We start from the raw sequence: 22,750 nt of genomic DNA, 5'->3' as shown, positions 1-22,750 counted from the left end.
ATCAATTGACATATATATAATATAGCCTTATTCTCACCTCACCTCATCTCATAACTGCAACCATGTCCGAAATCATCGAGCTCTCAACAATCACCCTCAAAGACGGCTTCTCCTCCCCTCCCCAGTCCCTCCTCGACGACCTCAAAACACTCGCCTCAACCCCCGGCGTCATCGCCCTCTACTTCGGCCCTCACCTCGAAACCCCCTATAAATACACCTGGGTCGCCCGCTGGTCCTCCCAAACCGCCATCGACAACTTCCACACCAGCCCCGGCTTCGCTGACTGGGCTGCCTCCTACGTCGCGCCGCTGGCCACCTATGCGGTATCTGCCTGCACCGCTTACACCGGCGATGCTGCCGTCCCGCTTGAGGCTCCTTGCACTGAGTTCTTCTCTAGCTTTGGCGCCGACGATGACTATCTTGATGCTCGACTCAATCCCTTTGTGAAGGCTCTTGATGACGCAAAGCTGCCCGGCATGGTTGGCGGCATCACTGGCGAGTTTGTGCCTCTAAACTATGTCGGCGTTGAGCAGCCAGAACCAAAGGTGGTCCTTTTGCTACTGGGATGGAACTCAATGGCTGATCACCAGGCTCAGAGGGGCGAGGGTAAAGGTATACTTCTTCTTTATCATCCATCATAGTCACCGTCTTTCCCGAGATGGAGCTGACGCAAGAATCCCAGTGATTGACAACAACATCCACCTCGTGAGATCGGGTCGCAAATCTGTTGGAATGGTATGGACCAGTTGCCCATGAATCAAACGCCAAATATGCTGACTTTGCCTCTGCAGTTCCATGTAAACCTTCAGAAGCTATAAATATGTCTAGGATTAGAGGACCCTACTTGTATAGATACATGATAGCTGGAGCTTGAACGAATGAATACATGGCATCTTCAGTTGGATACACATTGGCCGCTTGTAATAAGTGAATGAAGGGAAAAGCGAAACAGGAAGGTCGATAAAGTTGTACTTGGTACTTGCATTCGTACACTTAATGGCGCTGGGTCACTTCTTTGGGCCTCTTTTTAGGTCAAGGGCTGATTCTGGGGGCGTCATGGGAGACTCCGTGATGCTATTCACTAGGGTTAGTATTGGGTGTTAAGTGAACAAGTCCCAAAAGATAAACTCAGAATACAAAGAGATGAATAAGGAAAAAAGAATCAATTCATAGCGAAGAAGCTGTTAACTACAAAGAAAAAGACCATTGTGTTGCCTCAAGCATCAAAATACCACCAAGAAGTTGCTGTCCAAGTGATGTGGCTCTCAAGCGACGTCGAGAAATAAACCCCCCTCCTTCGGTCCATCACAATCTCATAACTGTAGAACAAAAGCAGCAAATAATTTCCGCCGAACCTAAATGGATAATGGCTGCTGCTCGTCCAGGCGCTTCCTTATTTTCTCAAGCTCCTGGCGTTTATACTCCTTCATCTCTTGTTCAGATAAGTCGGTCATTCCATCACCAATAAACCGATACAGTAACTCCGGGAAATCAGTGATCAATTTCTGGCGCCAAGATCGATATACTTCTCCCCCTAGATAGGTCAAGAATTTCCTGTTCAGATATACTCCTACTATAAAGATCACCTCAGGACAATCTAGACCTCGTACAAGTCGCAGCAGTTTGAAAATTCGGGCGACCCACTCATACCCAGGGCGAGTTTCCCCAACGGAGACTTTAGGGGCGTATTCACTCTCCCAAACGTCCTCTGTTATTTCCATCATAGGGTGTGGTCTCGCCAATCCCAGCAGTTGTCCATAAATGCAGCGGAACTCCTGCAGATAACTCTCCGGCACGAAATCAGCCGTCGCCGCCCTGCACAGCAGGATGTCCAACGATATGATAGCTTTCCGTTCGTTCCGACGGGCTTCAGAAACAATGTCTTTGATCGCAGTCAGCGTGCGTCCTCCTTCGGGCAGAGTGCTTGCTGTTTCCCGAGCTGTGTGCCACGACGCAGGGAATCCCCGCGGAATGGTCTCCCAAAACGCCATGAGCTCTTCGAACTTCTCGTAGTCCGGCTCCTCCGTTTCTCCCGTTAGGGACACACTCATTTTAAATGCTGGGTTATCTTAAAAAGGAGAAGAGAGATGTGAGTAGAATAGTGAGGAGAAGAGAGATGTGAGTAGATTGGTGAGAAGAAGAGAGAGGAGAGGGGAAAGTCGAAGAGAAATAGGAGAGGGAAGGAGAGAAGAAATAGGAGAAAGCAAGACAAAGAAAAGCAAGTCGGTGTGGCGCAGCAGGCCTATGGTTGAACAAAGACAAGATTGAAGAGAGAATGCAGATGAAAGAAAGAACAAAGAACCTCGAGGAAAGGAGGAGAGGGCTTGTATATGTGCCTTGGACAGCCACCCAGCTGGATACTTGGCAGTTGCTCTTTGACCCGATAAATATAGACGGCGCCTAGGTATGCATCATCCCACGTCTCAAGATACTTACATACAAAGCAAAGCACATGAGTTGTGGATGAAAGGTATTATCCCAATATCTTCTCGTGACACTTGAGCTCGTTTGATAGGTAGCCAACTTGACTTGGGGTGCTGGCTTGTGACTCCATCATAAAAGGGAAAAGGGCAAAAGGAAAGGCAATGAAATCAACAAAATATGAAAGAGAGGCAGAGAGAAATCATTGCATATTATAGTGCATCTGTACTTTTTTTGCAGTCCCGTGGCATCATGTCAAACGATGACCCATCTCCATATAAAAAGCCAGTTTCGTAGACTCCCATTTCTGATAAATCAATAACATTAAACCTGCCCTCAAACCGTCAACTATCCCATTGAGCTCCGTTCTAGTCTTCATCAGTCTTTGCCTCGCCTCCTTCCACCCCTAGATCACCCCCAGTCACAGTAGAGATTCCGATTCTAGACTGCCAAAGAAATGGTTGAAAACTAGAATATCAAGAAAAAGTAAAATAAAAAATAAACCGAGTATCTGTAGCTGCCATCATCATATAGCATCTCATTGATCCCTTATCAACACCTTAATACAGTGCACCCAGTCCGACCCAGATCCCTTGCCTCATCGTTCGTCAGCTTCATCACTACTTTGGCCTCCTAGTTCTCGCCTATATTCCAAGGCGCAGCAACCTTGTCGTTCTCGTCGCCGCTGCAAGTGGTTAAATACGGTGCTTTTCCGATTCTGTCGCTCGCTACTGGTTAGAAGCTTAGGCTCCCGTGGATCGGTTTTGCGTCTCACCAAGTCGAGAGTACAGCATGTAGAGGGCCATGCGGTTGCACTCTTCCGTTCCCGTAATTGTTACTAGCCGCTCGTTGCTGTTGTCCTGGGGCTCGTTAATCTTAATCACGCTGCCGCTCATCTGTCGTATCTCATTGATCTTCTGCCCTCCCTTGCCAATGATGGCACCAACCATGTCGTTGGGAATGTAGATTTGCTGGGTGATTGGTCCTGTTCCTGGCATGCCGGCGTGCATGGGCTGGCCCTGGGGGGCACCATGCGGCTGAGGGCCGGTATGGGGTGCCATGTGTGGCTGTACGTGAGGTGCGGCCGCTCCATAGGCGGCGGCAGGCTGACCTGCGCCGTATTGCATGGGAATCGCCGGAGCACCGTGAGGAGCACCATGAGGGTATGGCTGGGGATACGGCGCAGGTGGCATGTGATGAGGTCGGCGCTCCTGATGCCGGCCGTAGTTCTCTGCTCGCCCGTAGTGTCCCGATGCTGGCTGGGGGCTGTAAGGGACCACTTGCATACCGCCAGGGATAGATCCCACGGGAGCGCCGCTTCTGGTCGCATATGCAGACGCGGCTGGCCCGCCGAATCGCTCATTGAGCTGCTCAAGTAGAGTGCTGCCGACATAATAAGTGGCAATGTGTACTGCGTCAGCAACGCCCATCACAACGAGGGAACGCTCGCTCGACATGGGGAGGCATGAGTCTGAGGCATTCAGCCGGGCGCCGGACGCTTCCTGGATCTCCCGGATACGAGAACCGCCTTTGCCAATAATAGAACCGATCAGGATATGGGGAATCAGAAGGCGGAGGGGGTAGGTCTTGGAGGAGGCAGTGGATGCCTCGTTGAGCGGCTCATTGTTCAATGTTCGTATAATCAAACCAAAAGCCTATTCATGGAGAAAACAAAAACAAGAGAAGAACATGTTAGTCCAACAGCTTACACAAATATTTACCGTAGGAGGGGGGTTGGTTCATTCGCACCTTGGCAACTGCATCAACGATGCCACTAACGGTCAAGATGCGCTCAACAGCTCCCTTTTGATAGTCGCTGACAGTGCACTTGGCATTGGACATTTTTCGAATGTTAGATACGTTCTCACCGCCCTTGCCGATGATGGTAGCAGCCTCCGGACTAGAGATGACTGCTCGAATATGGATCCATGAGCTCTCGTCATGAGCGGCAGCCGAGGCCGCCACAGCAGACGAGGCCGCAGTTGATATCGCTACAGTTGGAGTCGCCTTGGTATCGGTGCCAGCATCGGTTGCGGTGGTCGATTCCTCAGTTGCGGCGACGCCGTTGGCACTCTCTTCGCCGTTCTGCTCCGCAGTCTCGACGGGTGGTTCAGGTGCAAGATCGAGCTTTTCCGTCTCTTCGTCATTCTTGGACACCTTGTCCAAGGCAGGTCGCTTGGCCTCAGGCTGGTCGGTGGCTCGGGAGGGCGAGGAAGCCTCTTCGAGGGGGCGCTTGGCCGATTGAGTCGGTTGTGGTGGTGAGGCAGACATTGTGGTTTCCGTTGGAACGAGTTTTATTCCGATTGCAAAAGGAACAGTATGTATGGTTCACAAAAATTGGAACGAATTAAATATCGTCTAATCGGCGATGACCAAAGATCTTGTCTTCTTTTTCGCTCTTTTTTATTTCTCCTTGTTTTCGATTGTTTATATCTACACTCAGGGGGTTTTCGAAGGAAAACGTGCTGGTGTAGTGGCTGGAATCGGTGATGATAAGGATCGGCTTTCTCGTGTGTGTAGGATTCGTGATGTGACTTTGGTGGTGTCGCAAAAGGGCGCTGCCCAGGCTGTGTGTGTAGCGGAGTAGATGTGGGAGGAGTTGTGTTCTCAAAGGGTGCAACTCTCTTCTTCCGCGTCTAGATGATCCAGAACTTTGGCAAAAAAAGGTGTCGGACTGCTAGGGATCTTCGGTGAACGTCCAAATGGTGAACGGGCAGAAAGGGCGATGATGAGAACTGAGTGGCTGATGACAAAGTGGTGGTGATGGTGGAGAGGATGGTGCAGCGAAGTATCGTTACTGGGACAGGTGTCTCGAAAGCAGAGAATGAAGAGACAATGCGCTCAGCTCAAACCTTGTGTTCCTTCTTGGCAAGACCTTGTGAGTTCCCGAAGCTGGCCAGCACCTCGCGCGTTTAAAGTTAGCTTATCAATCGACGGCCCGTGTCTCTCGAATATGGAGGAGTCGCCTCGACGATTGCAACGGATTGCACGTGTTTCGATAACGTGGAGGCTTCCGATGAAGGGACGGACAACAAAGTAGAAAGAAAAGAGACCAAAGCTGCTCTTCAGCCCACAACGCCAGGTACGGCTAGCTAGCTAGAACACGCGGACAAGCACACGTGGAAGATGGCCTAGAATCAGCGGCGAAACGGAAAGTCGCAGGGCGCTGGGACAATGCCACAAGGACGCTGATGCGATCGGATCGATGGCTTCGAGTTGGCGCGTCGCAGGAGGGATGATGGGGAGAAGAAGCGGCGGGTGAAGGAAGAAACTTTGATGAGACGTCGGGGTTGACAAAATGGCCCATGCCTCCCTTGCTGGAGGTCGCCCGCGGCATTATCACGTGACGGCCCCGATTGGGCGATTGCATGCGCGACACTAAGCTGCCAAGAACAAAGTGCGGCGCGGGCGGCACAGTGCGGAATGCGCCACGTCGCCGCACCTCTAGGCGATTGGAGGACGCTACAGCGGACAAGGAGCTTTTTCGGTGGGGAGAGTCGCCCCCCCACAGGGCTCGGGAGCCTATTCAGCGCTGGAATCGAGTTGCTGCAGGGGGAAACCCGCACAGTTTGAAGACTGTGCCGTCCGTACCTTGCTCTAGAGCATCTACGCACCTACCATAGCTAAAGATGGAATCCGAGGCACCGAAGTCAACCAAATAAATACAGACCATGGACAACAGATCGCGCAACAGCTCGGAAGCCCAGGCGCATGCCACCAACATTGACCACACGCTGAAGGAGCTCCAGCGGAAAGTCCGCGAATATGAGGCTCAGCTAAACGAGGTAGCTACAGGCGCATTACTGCAACGCATCCGAAACGACGGCTAACACAGCAGTCACAGTTGCGCTCCGCAGAGCTTCAGACGCCCAGCACCGCCGCCGGTCAAGCCCAGATCCTCAAGGTGGCCTTTGACGAAGTCACCGGCTCCGAGCCCTTCCTCCCGTTTCCAGGATCAGTTCTGCCGGCGCTGCTAGCCCTGCGCAAGACTCACCAGACAATTGAAGAGTCCAAGGCGTTCTTGGCTTCACAGACCGAGTCGACCGAGAGAGAACAGAGACGATTGAAGGAAGACGAGGCTACGCTGAAGGATCACCAGCTCCTCAACGAAGCTCTTAAGCAGAGGATCGAGGCTTTACGCACAGAAGTCGAATCAGGAGTCAACACACCACCAGAGGATGAAGCACGCAAGCGAATCGAGGAACTACGGCGAAAGAAGCAAGGCTACAATAAAGAGACGAGCAAGCTGATGAAGGCCCTCAACCGCTTCATCGATGACCACCTAGCGGTGATGCTCGCCGCAGAAGCTCTGGGCGGGCCGGTTGTAGGCGACCTGATGGACATTGACGCCGAAGACCTCGCCGCAGGGTTCAATGCGCAGGGGAAACTGAAGAAGCCGAAAGGCGAAATCAACAAGGACAAGAACCAGCGCCGGATAGACGAGATTTGGGGCCCCAGTGACGCCAACGGAAGTGGTAGTGGCAAAAGGAATAAGCCAAGGGACGCAGCTTCGGCGGCGGGCACAGAGATGCGGCAGCTTACGGAGGAGCTGCTCAACAGGCTCGTCGAGGCAAAAGGCAGCAGCTCGGATGCCTACGTGAAGCTGCCGTACGAGACGGCGGCGGCGAGGTTTCTCATCAGGTCCAAGGTTGCGCAGTTCCACCCCAGGGACGCTACCAAGATACGGCTGGTTGACTTTGGACGAGAGCTGGACGATTAGACTGACTTGTCTTGGATGCACGTTGGATAGCACACTGTACTAAACAATGACACAACCAACTATTGGATACTACTCTTGATTACACTCCATATTGTTTACCGCCTCCGTAATCCAACCCAATCACATGCAGCTATTTCCAGCTGCCCAACGCAAGGGAGAACCCACGGTCAAGCCGCCCTGTGAGACGCAACACCGAACCCCGCCTCAATTGGCCAATTTCTCTCCCCGCCGCCAACCTTGAACGCGTCGCGTCGCCCCTCCAATCCCACCAAAGACGCTTTCTCACCGACTTCCTTTTTCCAGCAATTGGAAACCAACCTTGCACTACCAACACCCAAAAAAGTAAGTAAGCCGAAAAAAAGCAAAGTTACTGCCTCTAGTTTCTTCTCTCTTCCAGATAAAATCCCATCCCTTCAACAATTGGATTTCCCTCTGTCCACTCTATCTCTATCATCTCTTCACAAGCTTTCTACAAGAAAACTTCAATTCAATCAAATCCAATCCAATCTAATCATGTCCGCAGTCCTCGAAAACGGCACAACCTCCCCTCCCGCCAAGCGCATCAAGACCATCCCCCTCGACGACGACGCAGAGACACCAGCAGCACCCGCCGCTGTCGAAGAGCCCGAAGCAACAGAAGCACCACCACCACCCACAAAGACCACAATGGAGGCCTCTATTCCCCTGCAGGTTAAGAAGCTCACGCCGCAGGGCAGACTGCCCACGCGCGGCAGTGCCTTCGCCGCCGGCTACGACCTGTACGCCGCGAGGGACACCGTTGTGCCCGCGAGGGGAAAGGTGCTCGTCGATACGGACATTAGCATTGCCACGCCCGCGGGAACATGTAAGTCAAGAAACACAAAACTAGCAAAGCACATTCTCATTCCTAGAGAAGAAAGAAAGAAGGAGAACAATGGCTAATCGCAGAGTCGAAAACTATAAGATGGCCGTATTGCTCCCCGCTCTGGCCTCGCGTCCAAGCACTTCATCGACACTGGTGCGGGCGTCATCGACGCTGACTACCGCGGACCCCTCAAGGTTCTTCTGTTCAACCACGCGGACGCCGACTACGAGATCAAGGAGGGCGACCGAATCGCCCAGCTTGTGCTGGAGAGGATTGTGACCCCCGACGTCGTCGAGGTGGAGGAGCTGGAGGAGAGCGTGAGAGGAGCCGGTGGATTTGGAAGCACGGGCAAGAACTAAAAGGAGAATGATACAAGGGAATAATAGAACCATGATATGCTATGATACACAACAAGAAAGAGTACAGCTGTGCCGACTCGGGTCGGGAACAGAATAGAATGCTGGGGATATAAAGACAGCCGTCCGATTTAGGTCTATAACAATGAATACTAGACACAAAAAGAATTGATTCTACGCCGCCCGCCTCCCTTCCATCTATGTCCAATTCGCTTTCCTTTCTTTTTTTTCTCTTTACCACCCCAATCTAATTCTTCATCGCCGAAAATGATATACTCGGGCTTCGCAGGCTATCCAAGTTGGTTACCAACTGCAGCTCCGCCGCCTTCGACTTGACATAGTGCGCCTTCTTCTCGTCGTTCCTATCATCCGTCTGCAGCAACGCCCAAGTTCTCTCCATCACCTCGGGCATCGCATCCCGCGTCTTGGCCAGCACCTGGTGCATGCTAGCCAAAACCTTCTCCGCCGCCCTCGCTAGCGGCAGGTCCGTTGCGGCAACATCGTCGTCGCTGACCCAGCTGGCACGGCTGCGCAGGCCAGGAACAGCACTGGCGGCCTCGCGGATGCGGCTTGTGATGAGAGCGCCGAACATGTCGCCCGTGCCGCAGAAGTAGCAGTCTATAGACGGGAAGACGATCTTGAAGGTTCGAGCCTTGTGGTCTGAGGTCATGGTAGAGCCGACAACGGAGAGGTGCGAGGGCGGGTGGTCTGGGGTTGTGAAGCTGACTGAGGTAATGATGATGTGAGGGATGTTGAACTTTTCATGAAGCACCTGGATGGCCTGGGTGAGACTGTCCATGTCTACAATCTTGACGTCTGAGAGTTGTCTGTAGGCGGAAGGGTTAGGTCAGCCGATAACGCTGGCAGCATCACAGAACACTTACTCGGCTTCAAATTGATTCGGCAGTATCAGGTCTGCATACGGGAGAAGAGCTTTGTACGCGGGCACAACCTCCGGTGCCACATATAGCTTCCCGTTGTCTCCCATGACGGGATCCAGTACCCAAAAGAATTTGCCCGGGGAATTCTGAAACTTCTCCTTGAGTCCCTTTGCAATGTTGCCCACTGCCGTGACACCCTCCGCACCGGGGATGTAGCCGGAGAGCATCATGTCAAAGTCATCCAGATACGACTGCTTCAGACCGTTGTAGAGATCGGTAATCTCCTGTGCCGTGGCCCTTGTCCCCGTCCATTGCATGTAACCTGTGTGATTGCCTGGAGGAGAGACACACAGATGTGAGTCAGCATGCCTCGCGTGCGTATTCCCGCCTCTCATCCCGGACCAACTCACTGAACTGCACCGTATTCAGAGCAGCAACCTCAAACCCCAATGATTGGAGCACGAAAACGGCGACCTTGTTTCCCACGTTGCTGAAAGTCACGTTAACCCAACTGCCCGCAGCATCTCATGGACCAGCATTTTCACGCTTGCTTTCTATTTCCAAGTCATACCCTGAGACAACCTGAGGAAACGACAGAGTCAGCCGGCTCAAATCCACGATGAAACTCCTCAAAAGGCTTCCCTAAACCATCAAATGGACTTACATGGCTGGCAACTGCCAACACTCGCGGCGCAAGCAGTGAGTCAGAGGACATTGTATTCTTTTTTTGTGTGTATGAAACTAAGAAAAGCCACTATTGCTGCGCGCCGAGATACGGAGGATCGCAATATTACCCTGAAACCCTAGGTTAGAGAAAAAAGGTCAAAAAAGAAGCAATAAAGGAGAAATAATATGCAATGACCAAAAGGGGGCAGATCTGGTCCAGGCGTTATAATGGCATCCAAGGCTTGTCAGACCGGTGAGGATCATAGTTGATGATTAATGATACACTGACGTTACCGGGTCCCCCATGCCAACGGGCCCGCCGTCAGCGGAGCGAGCTTAATGCCACAAGATGATCGGAGGTGGAAAAAATAGAACGCGACTCACCACTAGGATCTGTTGAGGAGAGCAGACGCCCGTTTCCTTTGCTGAAGCGACAGCCGCATAGAAAAACTCAAAAGCAGGGCGTATGTCTGAGAGCTAGCAAAAAGGGCGCCAGAGACAGTATCATTTCATGGGGGGTAGGAAAAACGCCCCGCCGATGGCCGAAACTACGATCCGGTCTAAGCCGCTTGTATGAGCGTCTGCTCCAGATAAGCACCGGGACCAGGTTAGGCGTCAAGAAGAGAAGAGAGGAGAGGGAAAAGGGCACGGTGTGGTAATCAGTCTAAAAAGGAACTCGACAAGAGTGTTCGAGATAATTATCGGCAGGAAGACTAAAGCTAAACATGTGCTCGTTTCATTTTTTCTTTTGCTACAGATCATGATTAGAAAAATAAAGAAAAAGGCCTGCGACAATATTCTCGATATCCATTTCTCTCCTCTGTTTCATCGTCGGATAGTCGAACAGCCGCGATTGAAGGGCTATGTCGGTTCCTGCCCATGGCCCGGTCTGGTGTATGCGGAGGTTGTGTGCTGGGTTGTCTGAATCGGGAGTGTAGGTGTAATTATTTACTCATCATCACCAATCTAGTCCCATGTTAGCATATGATAAATTTAGGATCAAAGAAGAAGAAGAAGACGAACCTTTGGTGCAAGGTAGAAGCGCAGGTAGCTGCTGCCAGAGAGGTTGTACTCAACCAAGAGCGGCACCTCGCTGGAGAGGCAGATCTTGACCTGGGTGGACAAGGCAGCAGCCTTGCAGAAGTTGACCAGGTACTTGAGGGAAAAGGTCAGGGACACAGGCTCTGTCAACTCAATGTCGACATTGTTCTCGGGCTTTTCAATAGAGGTGTGGCTCCTCAGAGTGACGGAGCCATTACCAATGTCACCGTTGCAGGAGAACTTGACACCGTCCTTGGAGGCCTCGATGCCAACTACCAGCAAGATTTTATGTTAGCTTCAGCCCTATTTAACAAGCCCACGCACACACTCTCTCTTTCAAAGTGATGGGTGCAGGAGCGTTATTCATGTTCCGTACCTGACTCTGACATGGCTGCCAGATCTGTGCAGATTCTCCGGAACTCGGCCGAAGGCATCGTAATGGTGGCCGCATACTCGGTCTCGGGAATGCCCAGGTGCTCCTGGTCAATATCCATGAGCTTGAGGTCGTACTCGCTGATGCGGTCCTCCCCGCTGCTCTCAAACAGCAGGTTCATAACATCCGGGGCGTCCTCTGCCTTGATCGTCAAGATGTCATCGCCCTGGGCAGCTCGTAGCACCTTTGTGAGAGACGTCAGGTTGACGCCAAGGGCAATGTTGCGGTCGCATCGGTACGGCGAGAAGCCCTCAGCCTTGAGCATCATCGACACGAGGGCGACGTGCGAGTTGTCCATGGCCTGCAGCGCGATGCCGGAGTCATTGCAGTCAAAGTTGCAGTCTTGGACGAGGTCCTTGATGGCATCAACAACCTGCAAGAATCAGTTTCGTGGTCAGCAACGGGTCATTGGCCGAGTGCCAGGAAAGCGTCCCGAAAGACGTGGGATTGGGTCAATTTACCTTTTTCAGGATGCTAGCCTGTTCCAACCGTGCCTCCAACATTTCTGCCGCGTGTTAGGTATGCTTTTGCCTTTCCTCTGGGGTTTGGATTGGGGAGATTGGGAGTGGGAAAAATCAAAGAGGGGATGCACGCAATTTATTGCAGTGCTCTCAGCACGTACTGGATGGTTATGTGATTAAAGTAAATGAGAGAGGTGAAAAGGTGAAAGAGAGGGAACCGGTGGGCAAAGTCCAAGTGCAAGGCAGAGTCAATCGGCCTGGTATTGCAAAGCTGGAGTCGCGGGTGTTTGTTGGTGAAGAAGCAAAATGCACGTCTTGGTGGAGGCGAAGCTTGAGGTAGCAGGCAGAAAAAGCACTTAACACGATGGGCTCGAAGCTGTGGGCAAGTCGAGACGCGTCTGGCTGGAGACGCCAACTTTACGCGGGGCAGGTTTAGTGCCCAGCTGAATGCCAGGTACCTTGTGTGTCGTGGATTGGCAGCCTGCGCGCGAGGTACCTTCAATCCATCGCTGCTGGGAGCTACAGCACAAGCACAGGGGAGCAGCACTACTGTACAGGGACTGGCAGCGGCACTATACAATTTTAGGTATAATCAAGCGTGACAAAAGATGGATCTCCTCACGTTGGCATCTGCAGGGACAGCAGCAAGGGGAGAGAGATGTACAAGACAAGCATAAAGAGATGAATAGGTAGGTACAAATACACAAGTAATGAATGTTCAGCATATATACGGTACACCCGCCCACTCCAGTTGCTTCGTCTAAATAGGTAGTCAATTTGGTGGCTCCATCATCCCATCTATACGCATTCCAACACCCACGTGCCGAGATAATCTGCCAAATGTTTAGTTACATATATACAAAGACTGCGTTGCGTTTGATCCCATCATACGCCGTATCTAAACAAGTTCAAATCAATCAACACAAAAAAAAAAAAAAAAATGAAACCGCCGCCGCCACCAAACTGACCGGGCTCTAAAGGTAATAATCACAACAAATACAAAAGCAAACAGCCAATCGCCCCAAACCCCTAGCCGTTGCACCGTGTCTTGCCCCATTGTATGAAGTAGAGAAAGGAAAATAACCGATGACAGATCAACAAAAAGGAGAAATGTAAAATGATAACGAGAGATGTGATGCTGCCGTGCGCCTGTACATGTTGCGTGAGATGTAGGAAAATGGTGTTATGTCGTCGAGACTTGTGTGTGAATCGAGCTCACATCGAGACCTTGCGGGTTCCAGCTGGAGCACTGGCTCGTTTTTGCGGTCGTAGGCTGATGACTGTTTCCAGCTCTCTCAGCATGCCCTTGGTAGCCTCCATTTGCTGCCGGGCTACTGCCCTCTGCTCCCTCTCTTCCTTCACCTTTGCAATTCTCTCCTCTCGCGTCAGCAAGCTCCGCGGCCGCGGCTTTGCTACGGCTTCAAATATCTCCTGGTCCTCTTCTGCGTCATTGATATCTGACGCCGGTGGGGATTCACCGGTGAGAGCCTTGAAGGCCTCTGCTGCACCTCCCTCACCTATCGTTGTGAGTCCACTCAGGGAGATGGCGGGCGATAGCAACGTGCTTATTGATGAAAGCCTCTTCTCGTTTCTATCAATGCCCTGAGCCAAAGCGGCTCTACCCTCCTCCCACGCCGCCATGAGCATCCTAAGGTCCACCCCAATGGAGTCGTATTGCGACATGAGATTGGGACCCATTTCAGAGATATCGTTAGAGTCATCCAGCGCTCTGTCAGATTCTTCTCGTAGCAGGTGGAGTTTGGCTTGCAAGCCTCGGATTCCGGTTGACATGGAACTGATCTTGCGAAGCTGGGAGCGCCATCGCTCTTTGCCTGGTGTAAGGGGCAGCTGTGGAGTTGGCGGAGCGGGAAATGCTGTAAATCGTTAGAAAACTTGGCTAACATAGCGAGGGATGACGATGAAGAAAAGGGACGGGGTAGTGGAACAAGTTAGCCACTTACATTCTTCCTCGCTTAGTATCCCTTGCAGCTTCTCAAAGACAGACTTGGTCACGATGTTGACGCTTTGCAGCGACTCCACCGCAGCTGTCCAACGCAGCAAATCTTTGGCCTCCCCATTCGCATCCAGAGCCAGCAGAGCGCAAAGGAGCATCTTTCGCGTGGTATGAAATCGCGCGGCAAGAATCTTCAACGTTCTCAACGACTCCAGGTCGTCAAATTCGGCCACATTAAAGCCCAGGCGAGAATCCGAAATGTCAAAGTCGCTCACGTCATACATGTCGTAGTATTTCTCCAGTTCCATCTGCTCGGCGAAGCCCCTGACAACATCGGATACCTGGTTGTACGTCTGAAGAACCTCCGCGAGCGCGTTCTTGAGCGCCTTTCGCAGCCGAACACATTTTCTGCTTTGGGTACGATCCTCGAGCCGACTGACCGGTGGAAGAGGGACACTACTGTAGGGTTGTCAGTCTGGGATGCATATAAAGTACAGCCGTAGCCAAAAGCTCATAACCGGTAGACGAAAGAGGGGGGAGTAGGTTTGGGGACAAGACTGACATTCGGTATCCTCGTGAGACAAGCTCAACTTCTTGCACAAGAGAGAGCGAAGCTTCGGCCGCACTATCGAAGTTTTGCGAGTTCGAGATGAATGTAGAGATTTCAGATAAGGACTGTTCTCTCCGGTAGCGAAGCCAGTGTCGTCGCACAAAGACTTGTCCTACCAGCACCGCCGCTGCAGCAATAATAAGCACCAATATTAGGCGTCGTTTCGTCACATGCCATGGCGCACTACTCAGTGCCCAGCTTAGGAAGACTGCGAGAGCGAGCGCTCCGACGACGGACACTATAATACCTTCGGTCGAGAGCAGAGACTGGTTATTGCTATCCGCGGTCGAGCTCGGCGTTTTCAGGGCCGGCGGACGGTGTCCTAGCAGGGAATGGCCGTTGAGGAGCTGCGAGGCAATGATTGTATATCTAAATTGTTCGAGGAACCGGGCATTGTCTGCGCGATCGAGGCTCGCAGCCAGGAGGGCCTATGTGGACGGATTCGAGCCAGGTTAGGTCATGAGGTGTGTGTGGAGCAGAAGCGGTGAAGCTTCAAGAGAGGGGGTTGTTCAACATACAGAGCAGCTTTTCTTGAGTGATTGCAGCGTCAAGGGCTGCTGCGCCGGTGGCTGCTGCTCAGGAAGCTCCAGCTTGCTGGCAGCGTTGCGGAACCGAGCCTTGACCAAGGGACGGCCGGACGGCGCAAAGGGAGTCGGGCTCGCAGGAGGCGAGGAATCGGACGCTATCGACAACTGGCGATCGGGAGTGCCGTCCATGGGAGCCCATTCCGCCTCCGACAGGTTACCTCCATCTTCACAAAGCACATCAGCATGCGCGGGATTCAGGGGGGAGCAGGCGACCATGCGGAAGCCTCAACATACCTCTGAGGTAGTCGGCTAGAGGCGTCTCTTCATACACCACGGGCTCCATCAGCAATTTTCATAAGCGACTTTCGAGGTTGGACAGCAACAACGAAGGGACACGCAGAGCCATGGAGCCCGCAGCAAGCTAGGCAGTCGAGGAATGCGATGGGGGATATGGATGAAGAAGCTATGGCCCTGGGATGCGATGCGATGGGATGCGACGGGATGCGACACAATTCGATGCGATGAGCGGATTCAAGTACTGTACAGGCAAAGCTCCGGACAAGCTCGGTGGTCCTGTGCCTTTGTTTATTGTTTTGTTTCGAGCTTTGTTTTTGTCTTTCGCTTGCCTCTCTGTTTGGTTTCAGGGAGAGCTCAGTGAAACAGAACAGAGTCTCTCTTTTGATGCTCAGGGGAGCCAAGCGAAAGCGGGTTGGCGGTTCGCGTGCCCTGCGGACTAGCGAATGCAAATAACAAGCAGCTTCACAGTCGCTTGCGGTCGCTCGGGTCATGTGCAAGGATGGATCGGCCATGCATGGATCTGCCCCGTCAGCTCATTTGGAGCTCCGAGATTGGAAGACGGGGGCTGCGTGTGTGAGCGAGGCGGTGCGATGGACTAATGTTAATGTCACTGTCACTCCAACGGATATGCCTCTCCATATTGCATGTTGCATGCATCCCGATTGGTGCATGACATGCGACCTGTACTTGTATTAGGCAGTACGTGTAAGGAGTCGGTAACGGGGTACGAGATACCTACCGCAGTACATGGCCCGTGCAAATTGCAGGTACCCGGTGCTCCGTGCCAAATGTACCACCCAGAGTACCTCCGACTGTATCTGTGTACCTCAGTACCTCCACCTTTTCCCAATAGTGGTACCGCACCAGCTTCAGGTCAGTGCTCCTCCCCCCACCGGAACTACAGTTTTTCCCGACAGCCCGCTGGCGAACCCATGTATCGAATTCTTGTATGGAAGCTTCCAACATTCGAGCAAGCAAGCAACAAACTCAGTGAGACGGCGAGGCGCTGCCACATCTCCCTAACCCCGAAACACCACTCACTGCAATGGCTCGACGATAATCCTCGCCGTCATCCCGCCAAAAAACCCTCGTCCGCGGCGCTGCAATGCCGGTGCGGTCAGCGGCGCAATGCCGCCCCGTGGGACGTGTTTCTCACTCGTCCGCCGTCTGGATCACAGACTCGATGCTTCGGCAGGCCATTGAGCACTATCACCGCCAATTCTCCGCTGCCGCGCCATGTCGACGAATCAGCTCACACTCCGGGCCCCTCGAGAGCCGCCGCCGCCAGCTGGGCAAGCGCAACATGACGGGAATTATGCCCTCGTCGTCGACATATCCCCCGCTTTGGCACTTTGAGGTTGCCTGGGTTCCCAGCGAATGGAAATGGGAGCCGCCGTCTACCGTGGAGGAACGGAAGAGAAGGAAGCAGGCAATCAGCCCCTCGGCACTTTTTGACGGCCTGATATCGTGGCTCGAAAAGTCGGATGCCGACAAACCGTTTATTCAACCTCCAGTGGCAGACGTGACCGCTTCTAGCGTATCAACTGGAGAGGCCACTGCAACTGAATATGTGTATGACGATGTCTCTATACCGCCAAAGGCACCCCAGGAGTTGGCGGTGCTACGAGACGGGATTCTCCTACTTGATATCGTGGATATTGAGGCGTTGGATAAGTTGAGGAAGCTGTTTCGGCGTGATTACTTGCGCAGAATGGAAACTGCGTCTCTTTCTGTCGAAGAACTACGTCTCGCAATGGAGCCCCTCGACCAGGCTTTGAGAGACAAGATATCAGATCCGAAAATGGAAGATTGGCTTGTCGCTAGGATTCGTCGTAACCTCTTGACCGGTCTTGATGTTGCCCAAAGGAGAAATCCAGACAATGTCGTTGTACTGGATCTTTGGATGACGTTTGCTACTACTCTTTGCACATCAGGAGGCGGATACCAGAATATCAGACTTATCAAACGAATGATGAGCCTCATGCCGCCCTGGGTCCGAGCACAGATTCCCATGGATCAGATGTTGACCTTGACACGATGCTTTGTCGTGGCTCAAGCGAACAGTGGCAATCTCTCTACAAGCTGGACAGCCACCGCAGCTCAATTTGGGGAAATCCTTTCGATGTTGAATCCCACACAAATACAGGCTCTAGATATCGACATTGGCAATCTCCTTTCACAGCAAGGGCATGACCTGGAGACAACGAGGAGATTACGATTTTCATGGTTAATGGCCAAGGCATATAACCCCACAGCAACAAACGAAGAGTTTACCCAATCTTATCGGGATGCTGTAGAATCCCATGAGATTGATCTACGACATCTCCAACTGTGGCAGATTATAGTCGGCCGATTACATTCAACTGGTGTATTAGGTGTTGATACCCACTCCGAGCTTACACGAAAGCAGTACAACTCTTTATCACAACGGTGGAGAGCTTTGTTTTCCACGATCTATGGCCTTCCCAGCGCAGACAACGTCTTGACAGAGCTTTACAACTTCTTCAGGGATATTAACCAAACGGATGCCCTAATTCAAGCACTGTCTTCACTTCCTCTTTCTCGAATGTCCATCGACTCGGCTCGGACAATAGCCACAGCATGCGACGACCACAGGCTCGCCCTGCAGCTCTACGAAGCTGTTCGACTACGACACAGCCAGGGAACTCACATCACAACATGGGGCTGGGAGGCATGGGTTCCGTACGTGGAGCGCATCATCAAAGATGCAGAAATCACACGGCCGGTGCACTGGGAAGTGCTCGACCTCACGCGGCTCGCAACGGCGCCCACCGCGGCTCCGGAGGAAATCGCCCGCGAGATCCAGGCCAAGATGGCCCTCGTCGACAGAATGGGCCAGTGGTACTTGGAGGCGCCGCACCTCAACGACCGTCAGAGGCTCCGGCGCCTGCAGCGCTGCGCAAGCGTCCAGCGAGCGCTGACCAGGGCCGTCTCGCCGCAGGTGCTGGCGCGCGTGGCCGACGTGGTGACACGGGACCTGCAAAGGGGCGAATGGGGCCGCACGACGTGGTTGCAGTGGCTCCTGGGCATGATTGCGCAGACGCACGGCGACAAGCACGCCAGCGACGTTTCCAAGACGCTCGATGGGTGGAGGTGGATGGTCGACCGTCACAAGGGGCCTTGAGAGGGGGGGAGGTGTGATTCGGGCTGGCTGAACTACTAGGCTAGCATACCTAGCGTATGTACGGCAAGATTGATTGCCGCTGAAGAATAAATGAATAAAATAGACGAATAAACGAATTAAGCCAAACAACCTCAACAAACCAATGTCCTACAAAGTACGGAGTACACAAAAACAACCAAAGAAGAAGAGGGGAAATCCCAACGAACAAGAAACTTGCAGGCATCTCGAAAAAGAGGCGGCCAGATTGGGCGGATAAATGCCCAAAGGTGGAGGAGCAGTGCCTAAACGTCATGCAAGTTCCTCCGTCATCGTCGAGACCCTCCAGCGCACCTCCATCCTGGGCCAATTCGCTCAGACCTGCAGGATACTATTAGATACTAGCATTTCACCAGCTTTCGCCAACGATTGGACAAGAGGCAAGGGAACTTTTTCGTCTGTCATGGTGGAGAAACTTTCTAGTTTTTTCATTTCATTCAAATCGTAATCTAGACCCCAAGGCCAAATAAACAATAAAAAAAACAAGAGACGCATAAAAAAAGAATATTCATGGATAACGTGGCATAAAAAAATGAATAACACACATACACACAAAATGCTGTCGATAATTAGGTACAGGCCTCCAGAGTGTAACAGAAAGTTCATCATCCATCAACCCAGGAGGAAAAATAGGTCGTCGCAGGAACAAGGAAATTTTCCAATGGATATCGTATCATCAAACCATGTTGAACATGTTGCTTTGCTTTCCCGCAGTCCGTCGAATAGAAAAAATAAAAAGAAGAAGAAAACACAGCTGTACTGAAAATAACAAATAATAAAAAATAATAAACCCATGAACCAAAGCCGTCATAACAGATATATGTACGGAATAAAAGGAGACACACCATCGCTTTTTTTCAAACCGTACGGATGAAAAGAAAAGAGAAGAATAAGAAAAAGAAGAAAAGGTCATCATAAGTAGCATCAACATCAACTCTCCCAGTCTCTCTCCCTCTCCTTAGGTGGCATTGGCCGTTCTGGTATCGGGAGAATTGGTACCGCCGCTCAGGCGGCCTGTGCCCACAGAAACTCTCCCCCCGTCAGATGGCGTGGGTTGGCGCGTGAGTTTGCTGCGGGCAATGAGCACCTGGGCGGGACAGATTACAATCTCCTCGTCGTTGGAGCCATCGTCGTCTCCCTTCTTGACGACGAGAGGGAAGAGGACAACGCGCACAATGGCGCCGTGAGCCTCGAGCTCTTCGTTGGTCAGCTTCAGCGTCCCACTCCGCTCATTCATCATGGACGCATTGAATTGGACGGTTTGTACAAGCTCGCCGTCTGCGTCGTATTCCGGCTGCAGAGGCGGCAGCATCGTGTACTCGGCCTTTTGCGTGCGCATCTCAATGGAGAGATGGACGGCCTCGTGCATGACCCTGCGTAGCTGGGCTTGGATCTGGGCCTCCAGGTTGGACGGTGGCGGGAGGACTTTGCATAGGGTCTGGTAAATGGCCTGGACCACGGCTTCCGTGTCCAGGTCTCGTTGCCTCTTGAATGTGTCACGCTTAGAGAGCAACGTAAGGGTAACGGCACGCCATTGGCGCACGGCTTGTGCTGGGCCAACTTCTGTCAGCAGCTTTTCCAGCGATTTGAGCTTCTGTCGCTGCTCCCGGTCCATTCCAAAGAGGTAGCGGGTAAAGACAAACTCCCAAATCATGTTCATGGTCATGGACATGAAGATGTCCCGCCGCCTGACTCTGTCGTTGAGGTATCTGTCGACGTCAGAGCCATCCAGGACGGCATTGTCAAGGCGGTCGATGATCTTCTCATCGTTGATCTCGCTTGTCAGGCGGCAGGCCCGCATGTCGGAGAATTTGGAAAAGCGCAGAACCCACTGCTGGACATGGGAGCAGAGCTGCTGGCAGCGGTGGTCAAAGTAGTCCTCATCCTTGATGTTGAGGAACTGCACGTCGGCAGCCTTGGACTCGAGGATCTGACGCTGCAGCTCACGGATCTTTTCCTTGGCTGCATCGAGTTTGGCCGTCAGATCGGCAATCTGAACGTCCTTGTCACGCAGAGCCTGCATCAGGGCATCCTGGTTATCGCCCCGGCCGGCATGGACCTGCAGGTCTGCGTAGCGGCTGTTGTCCTTGTTGGCCAGCTCTGCGTTGGCGCTTGTGAGGCCATCGTTGACCTCGGTCAAGCGAGAGACCTCGCCCCGGAGGAACTTGAGCGTCTGCTTGAGACTCTCGATCTGGGTGTCCCGGTCGGAAAGAGCGGTGACGACACGATGGCTCAGATGCTGGTCGGTGCTATGACGAGCCTCGGAGAGCAAGCGGTTCTCGGCTATGAGCTGCTCGACTCTGGCCTCGAGCTCGAGGACTTGCATACTCTGACGTCGACGCATACTGTGAGGCCTTGTTGGTGATAGAGGCGAGCCGATGCGGCCCTCGCCGAAACCATCCTATAGAAAGCCCAATGAGTTAGAACGAAGCGACGCCAAGGGAGGCCAGTAAAAGAAAAAAGCAATCCAAAAATAAATAAAATTATCAACTATAGTTCAGTAAATAAAAAACACAATCGAAAATGCCCGCAAATGACCAAACACGACATGCAAGCACTTCGGCAGCAGGCAATCAGAAAAGCCAGAAGCTGAGGGTGCAGACCCTTCGCAGCAGTTGGGCGGAGCTGCTGGGGGTGGAAAAATCACGAGGCTGGGCGGTGAGGGTGCTGCCAGTCACCAGTCCGGGTGGCTGGGCGCTGAAAAAAACCAAAACACAGCCCAGGCCGTGCTCATGCACGCCGGTGGATCGGGTCATTTGCGGGCACAAATCATGTGACGAGAGCTTCAAAGAGAGTCTTTTGCACTCACGTATACATCCGTCTTGTCCTTTGCGCGCACGCGGCCCTCGTTGGCCACGGGCGCCTCAGACGACGCTGCTTTTGGCGCGGGTTTGGGCGTTGGCGGTGGCGCTGGGCTTGAGGCAACGCTGAATTCTGTGGGCATCGGGCTGGGCGTCGGGTTCGGCACGATGGAGCTGGTACTGATATTTGGCTGGCGCAGCGACATTCGCCTTTCCGCCCGTCGCAGCAGCGGCGGCGTTGGATTCGACGACGACCGCACTGTGCTGCCGCTGCCGCTGACGCCGTCCTGGTGCGAGATTTTCAGCCGTTCAGGGGTCCGCTGTCGTACCAGTCCGCTATTGGGCGTGCCCCGACCGGGGTCGGCCCGCGCCTCATCTCCCGTCTGGCGCCTTGTGGCTGACGGGATCTTGCTGTCTGAGACGCTGCGTGGCTGCTCAGTCACCACTGGCATCAGCGGCACTGACGGCGACTCCGGTCGCTGGAGCCCTGGCCCAATCTGCGCGCTGACGGCTCGTCGCAGGCTTCGTAGCGGCGCTGATGTAACTGGCGATGTGACCGACCGTCTCAGTGCTGGAGGAGTGTCGGGTCGTTCCGTAGATACGGGCATTGGCGATGCCCTTCCGTTCGCAAGCCGTGCAAAGCCCATCCCGGCGATGGCCCCGTAGCCTTTCCTAGTCGGACTGGATCTCCCCGTTGGAGTCTCCGGTCGTGTTCCTGTTCCCGTCAACACTCGTTCCCTGGTTCCCGGTATTGTCTTCCTTTCAGGGTCCTGGGCCGCCTCCCGTAGTGACGTGGGGTCTCGTAGTCTCTGGCCGGCCAGTGTAGATCGTCGTAGGCGTCTCTGCGGCTGCCGCTCTGGCGACCTGTTTCTCGGCTCAGGAGTCTTGAGCTGTGCCATGGCTGCTTCTAACCAGTCTGCGTCAATCCCACTTTCGCGCACTTTCTCCTCGTCGTCTTCGATAGGCATCGTGCTTGTGCTGTGTCTCCTTGATCGGCTTGGGGGGCTCCCGGAAAACGAACTGTCTCTGTAAAAGCCAACTTCTGATGCTGTAGCTTCGGCTTCCGCCTCCGGCAGCTCTGCAACTGCAGGCAGCCCTCGTGGGGGCGACAACCTATAATCAGACAATTCGTAGTCAGATATTTCAGACATCATATCCATTGGGGGAAGCACCGATATTTCTGATGCCTCCCGAAGAAGCCCACCGATCGGATCCTCCACTTGGGAATTCCGCTTCAGTAGCTCATAAGGTCCCAGGACTTCCATTGCCTCAAGAACTGGGCTCTCGACCAGCTGTCCTCCAAATACATGTTTACGCTTAAACACCCTTTCATTGTCATCCTCATCATCTCTAGCCTCCGCAATACTTTCAGTCCGCTTTGGTGTAGTAGGTGTGTCAGATTTATCTTGACGCTTCTTGCGCTTCTTTGGTGTGGTAGGGCTGCCACTCCTTTGCAAGAAGTCATCGATTGTTTCGATTTTTGTCTCCCAGCTCCTCTCGTCACCGCTTTTCCGAAGAGCTGGATTCCCTAAAAAAGACTCCTCGTTGGGGTCTTCT

The 22,750-nt window shown here is 52.9% G+C and overlaps 10 protein-coding genes across 10 annotated transcripts; 4 read left to right on the top strand and 6 right to left on the bottom strand.

Moving 5' to 3' along the window:
- Positions 1-62: 62 nt before the first annotated feature.
- On the top strand, positions 63-818 carry TRIVIDRAFT_43250 (uncharacterized protein; the record flags this gene model as incomplete). The annotated part of the gene is made up of 3 exons (XM_014096287.1): positions 63-612; positions 683-735; positions 792-818. 3 exons carry the CDS (start codon positions 63-65, stop codon positions 816-818), a joined length of 630 nt encoding a protein of 209 aa, XP_013951762.1.
- Positions 819-1,355: 537 nt separating this feature from the next.
- On the bottom strand, positions 1,356-2,051 carry TRIVIDRAFT_226520 (uncharacterized protein; the record flags this gene model as incomplete). Its single annotated transcript, XM_014096286.1, has 1 exon — positions 1,356-2,051. One exon carries the CDS (start codon positions 2,049-2,051, stop codon positions 1,356-1,358), a length of 696 nt encoding a protein of 231 aa, XP_013951761.1.
- A 591-nt stretch (positions 2,052-2,642) lies between these two features.
- TRIVIDRAFT_231881 (uncharacterized protein) lies at positions 2,643-4,692 on the bottom strand (the record flags this gene model as incomplete). Its single annotated transcript, XM_014096285.1, has 2 exons — positions 2,643-4,076; positions 4,171-4,692. The coding sequence occupies 2 exons, from the start codon at positions 4,690-4,692 to the stop codon at positions 3,165-3,167; spliced, it is 1,434 nt and encodes a 477-aa protein (XP_013951760.1).
- A 1,400-nt stretch (positions 4,693-6,092) lies between these two features.
- On the top strand, positions 6,093-7,141 carry TRIVIDRAFT_43213 (uncharacterized protein; the record flags this gene model as incomplete). The annotated part of the gene is made up of 2 exons (XM_014096284.1): positions 6,093-6,206; positions 6,266-7,141. 2 exons carry the CDS (start codon positions 6,093-6,095, stop codon positions 7,139-7,141), a joined length of 990 nt encoding a protein of 329 aa, XP_013951759.1.
- A 666-nt stretch (positions 7,142-7,807) lies between these two features.
- Positions 7,808-8,344, top strand: TRIVIDRAFT_57407 (uncharacterized protein; the record flags this gene model as incomplete). Its single annotated transcript, XM_014096283.1, has 2 exons — positions 7,808-7,985; positions 8,085-8,344. 2 exons carry the CDS (start codon positions 7,808-7,810, stop codon positions 8,342-8,344), a joined length of 438 nt encoding a protein of 145 aa, XP_013951758.1.
- A 111-nt stretch (positions 8,345-8,455) lies between these two features.
- On the bottom strand, positions 8,456-9,937 carry TRIVIDRAFT_80600 (uncharacterized protein; the record flags this gene model as incomplete). Its single annotated transcript, XM_014096282.1, has 5 exons — positions 8,456-9,168; positions 9,226-9,556; positions 9,633-9,712; positions 9,794-9,804; positions 9,887-9,937. The coding sequence occupies 5 exons, from the start codon at positions 9,935-9,937 to the stop codon at positions 8,589-8,591; spliced, it is 1,053 nt and encodes a 350-aa protein (XP_013951757.1).
- Positions 9,938-10,602: 665 nt separating this feature from the next.
- Positions 10,603-12,105, bottom strand: TRIVIDRAFT_75995 (uncharacterized protein; the record flags this gene model as incomplete). The annotated part of the gene is made up of 5 exons (XM_014096281.1): positions 10,603-10,854; positions 10,912-11,201; positions 11,306-11,735; positions 11,824-11,867; positions 11,985-12,105. The coding sequence occupies 4 exons, from the start codon at positions 11,863-11,865 to the stop codon at positions 10,837-10,839; spliced, it is 780 nt and encodes a 259-aa protein (XP_013951756.1).
- A 264-nt stretch (positions 12,106-12,369) lies between these two features.
- Positions 12,370-15,379, bottom strand: TRIVIDRAFT_210391 (uncharacterized protein; the record flags this gene model as incomplete). The annotated part of the gene is made up of 8 exons (XM_014096280.1): positions 12,370-12,395; positions 12,644-12,656; positions 12,715-12,721; positions 13,043-13,697; positions 13,785-14,236; positions 14,340-14,815; positions 14,906-15,138; positions 15,209-15,379. The coding sequence occupies 8 exons, from the start codon at positions 15,255-15,257 to the stop codon at positions 12,370-12,372; spliced, it is 1,911 nt and encodes a 636-aa protein (XP_013951755.1).
- Positions 15,380-16,316: 937 nt separating this feature from the next.
- On the top strand, positions 16,317-18,356 carry TRIVIDRAFT_66472 (uncharacterized protein; the record flags this gene model as incomplete). The annotated part of the gene is made up of 1 exon (XM_014096279.1): positions 16,317-18,356. The coding sequence occupies one exon, from the start codon at positions 16,317-16,319 to the stop codon at positions 18,354-18,356; it is 2,040 nt and encodes a 679-aa protein (XP_013951754.1).
- Positions 18,357-18,939: 583 nt separating this feature from the next.
- On the bottom strand, positions 18,940-20,905 carry TRIVIDRAFT_216798 (uncharacterized protein; the record flags this gene model as incomplete). Its single annotated transcript, XM_014096278.1, has 1 exon — positions 18,940-20,905. The coding sequence occupies one exon, from the start codon at positions 20,734-20,736 to the stop codon at positions 19,351-19,353; it is 1,386 nt and encodes a 461-aa protein (XP_013951753.1).
- Between the last annotated feature and the right edge of the window lie 1,845 nt (positions 20,906-22,750).

Source organism: Trichoderma virens (genome assembly GCF_000170995.1).
Source record: "Trichoderma virens Gv29-8 chromosome Unknown TRIVIscaffold_88, whole genome shotgun sequence".
NCBI lineage: Eukaryota > Fungi > Ascomycota > Sordariomycetes > Hypocreales > Hypocreaceae > Trichoderma > Trichoderma virens.
This window is presented reverse-complemented; position numbering and strand designations above follow the sequence as displayed.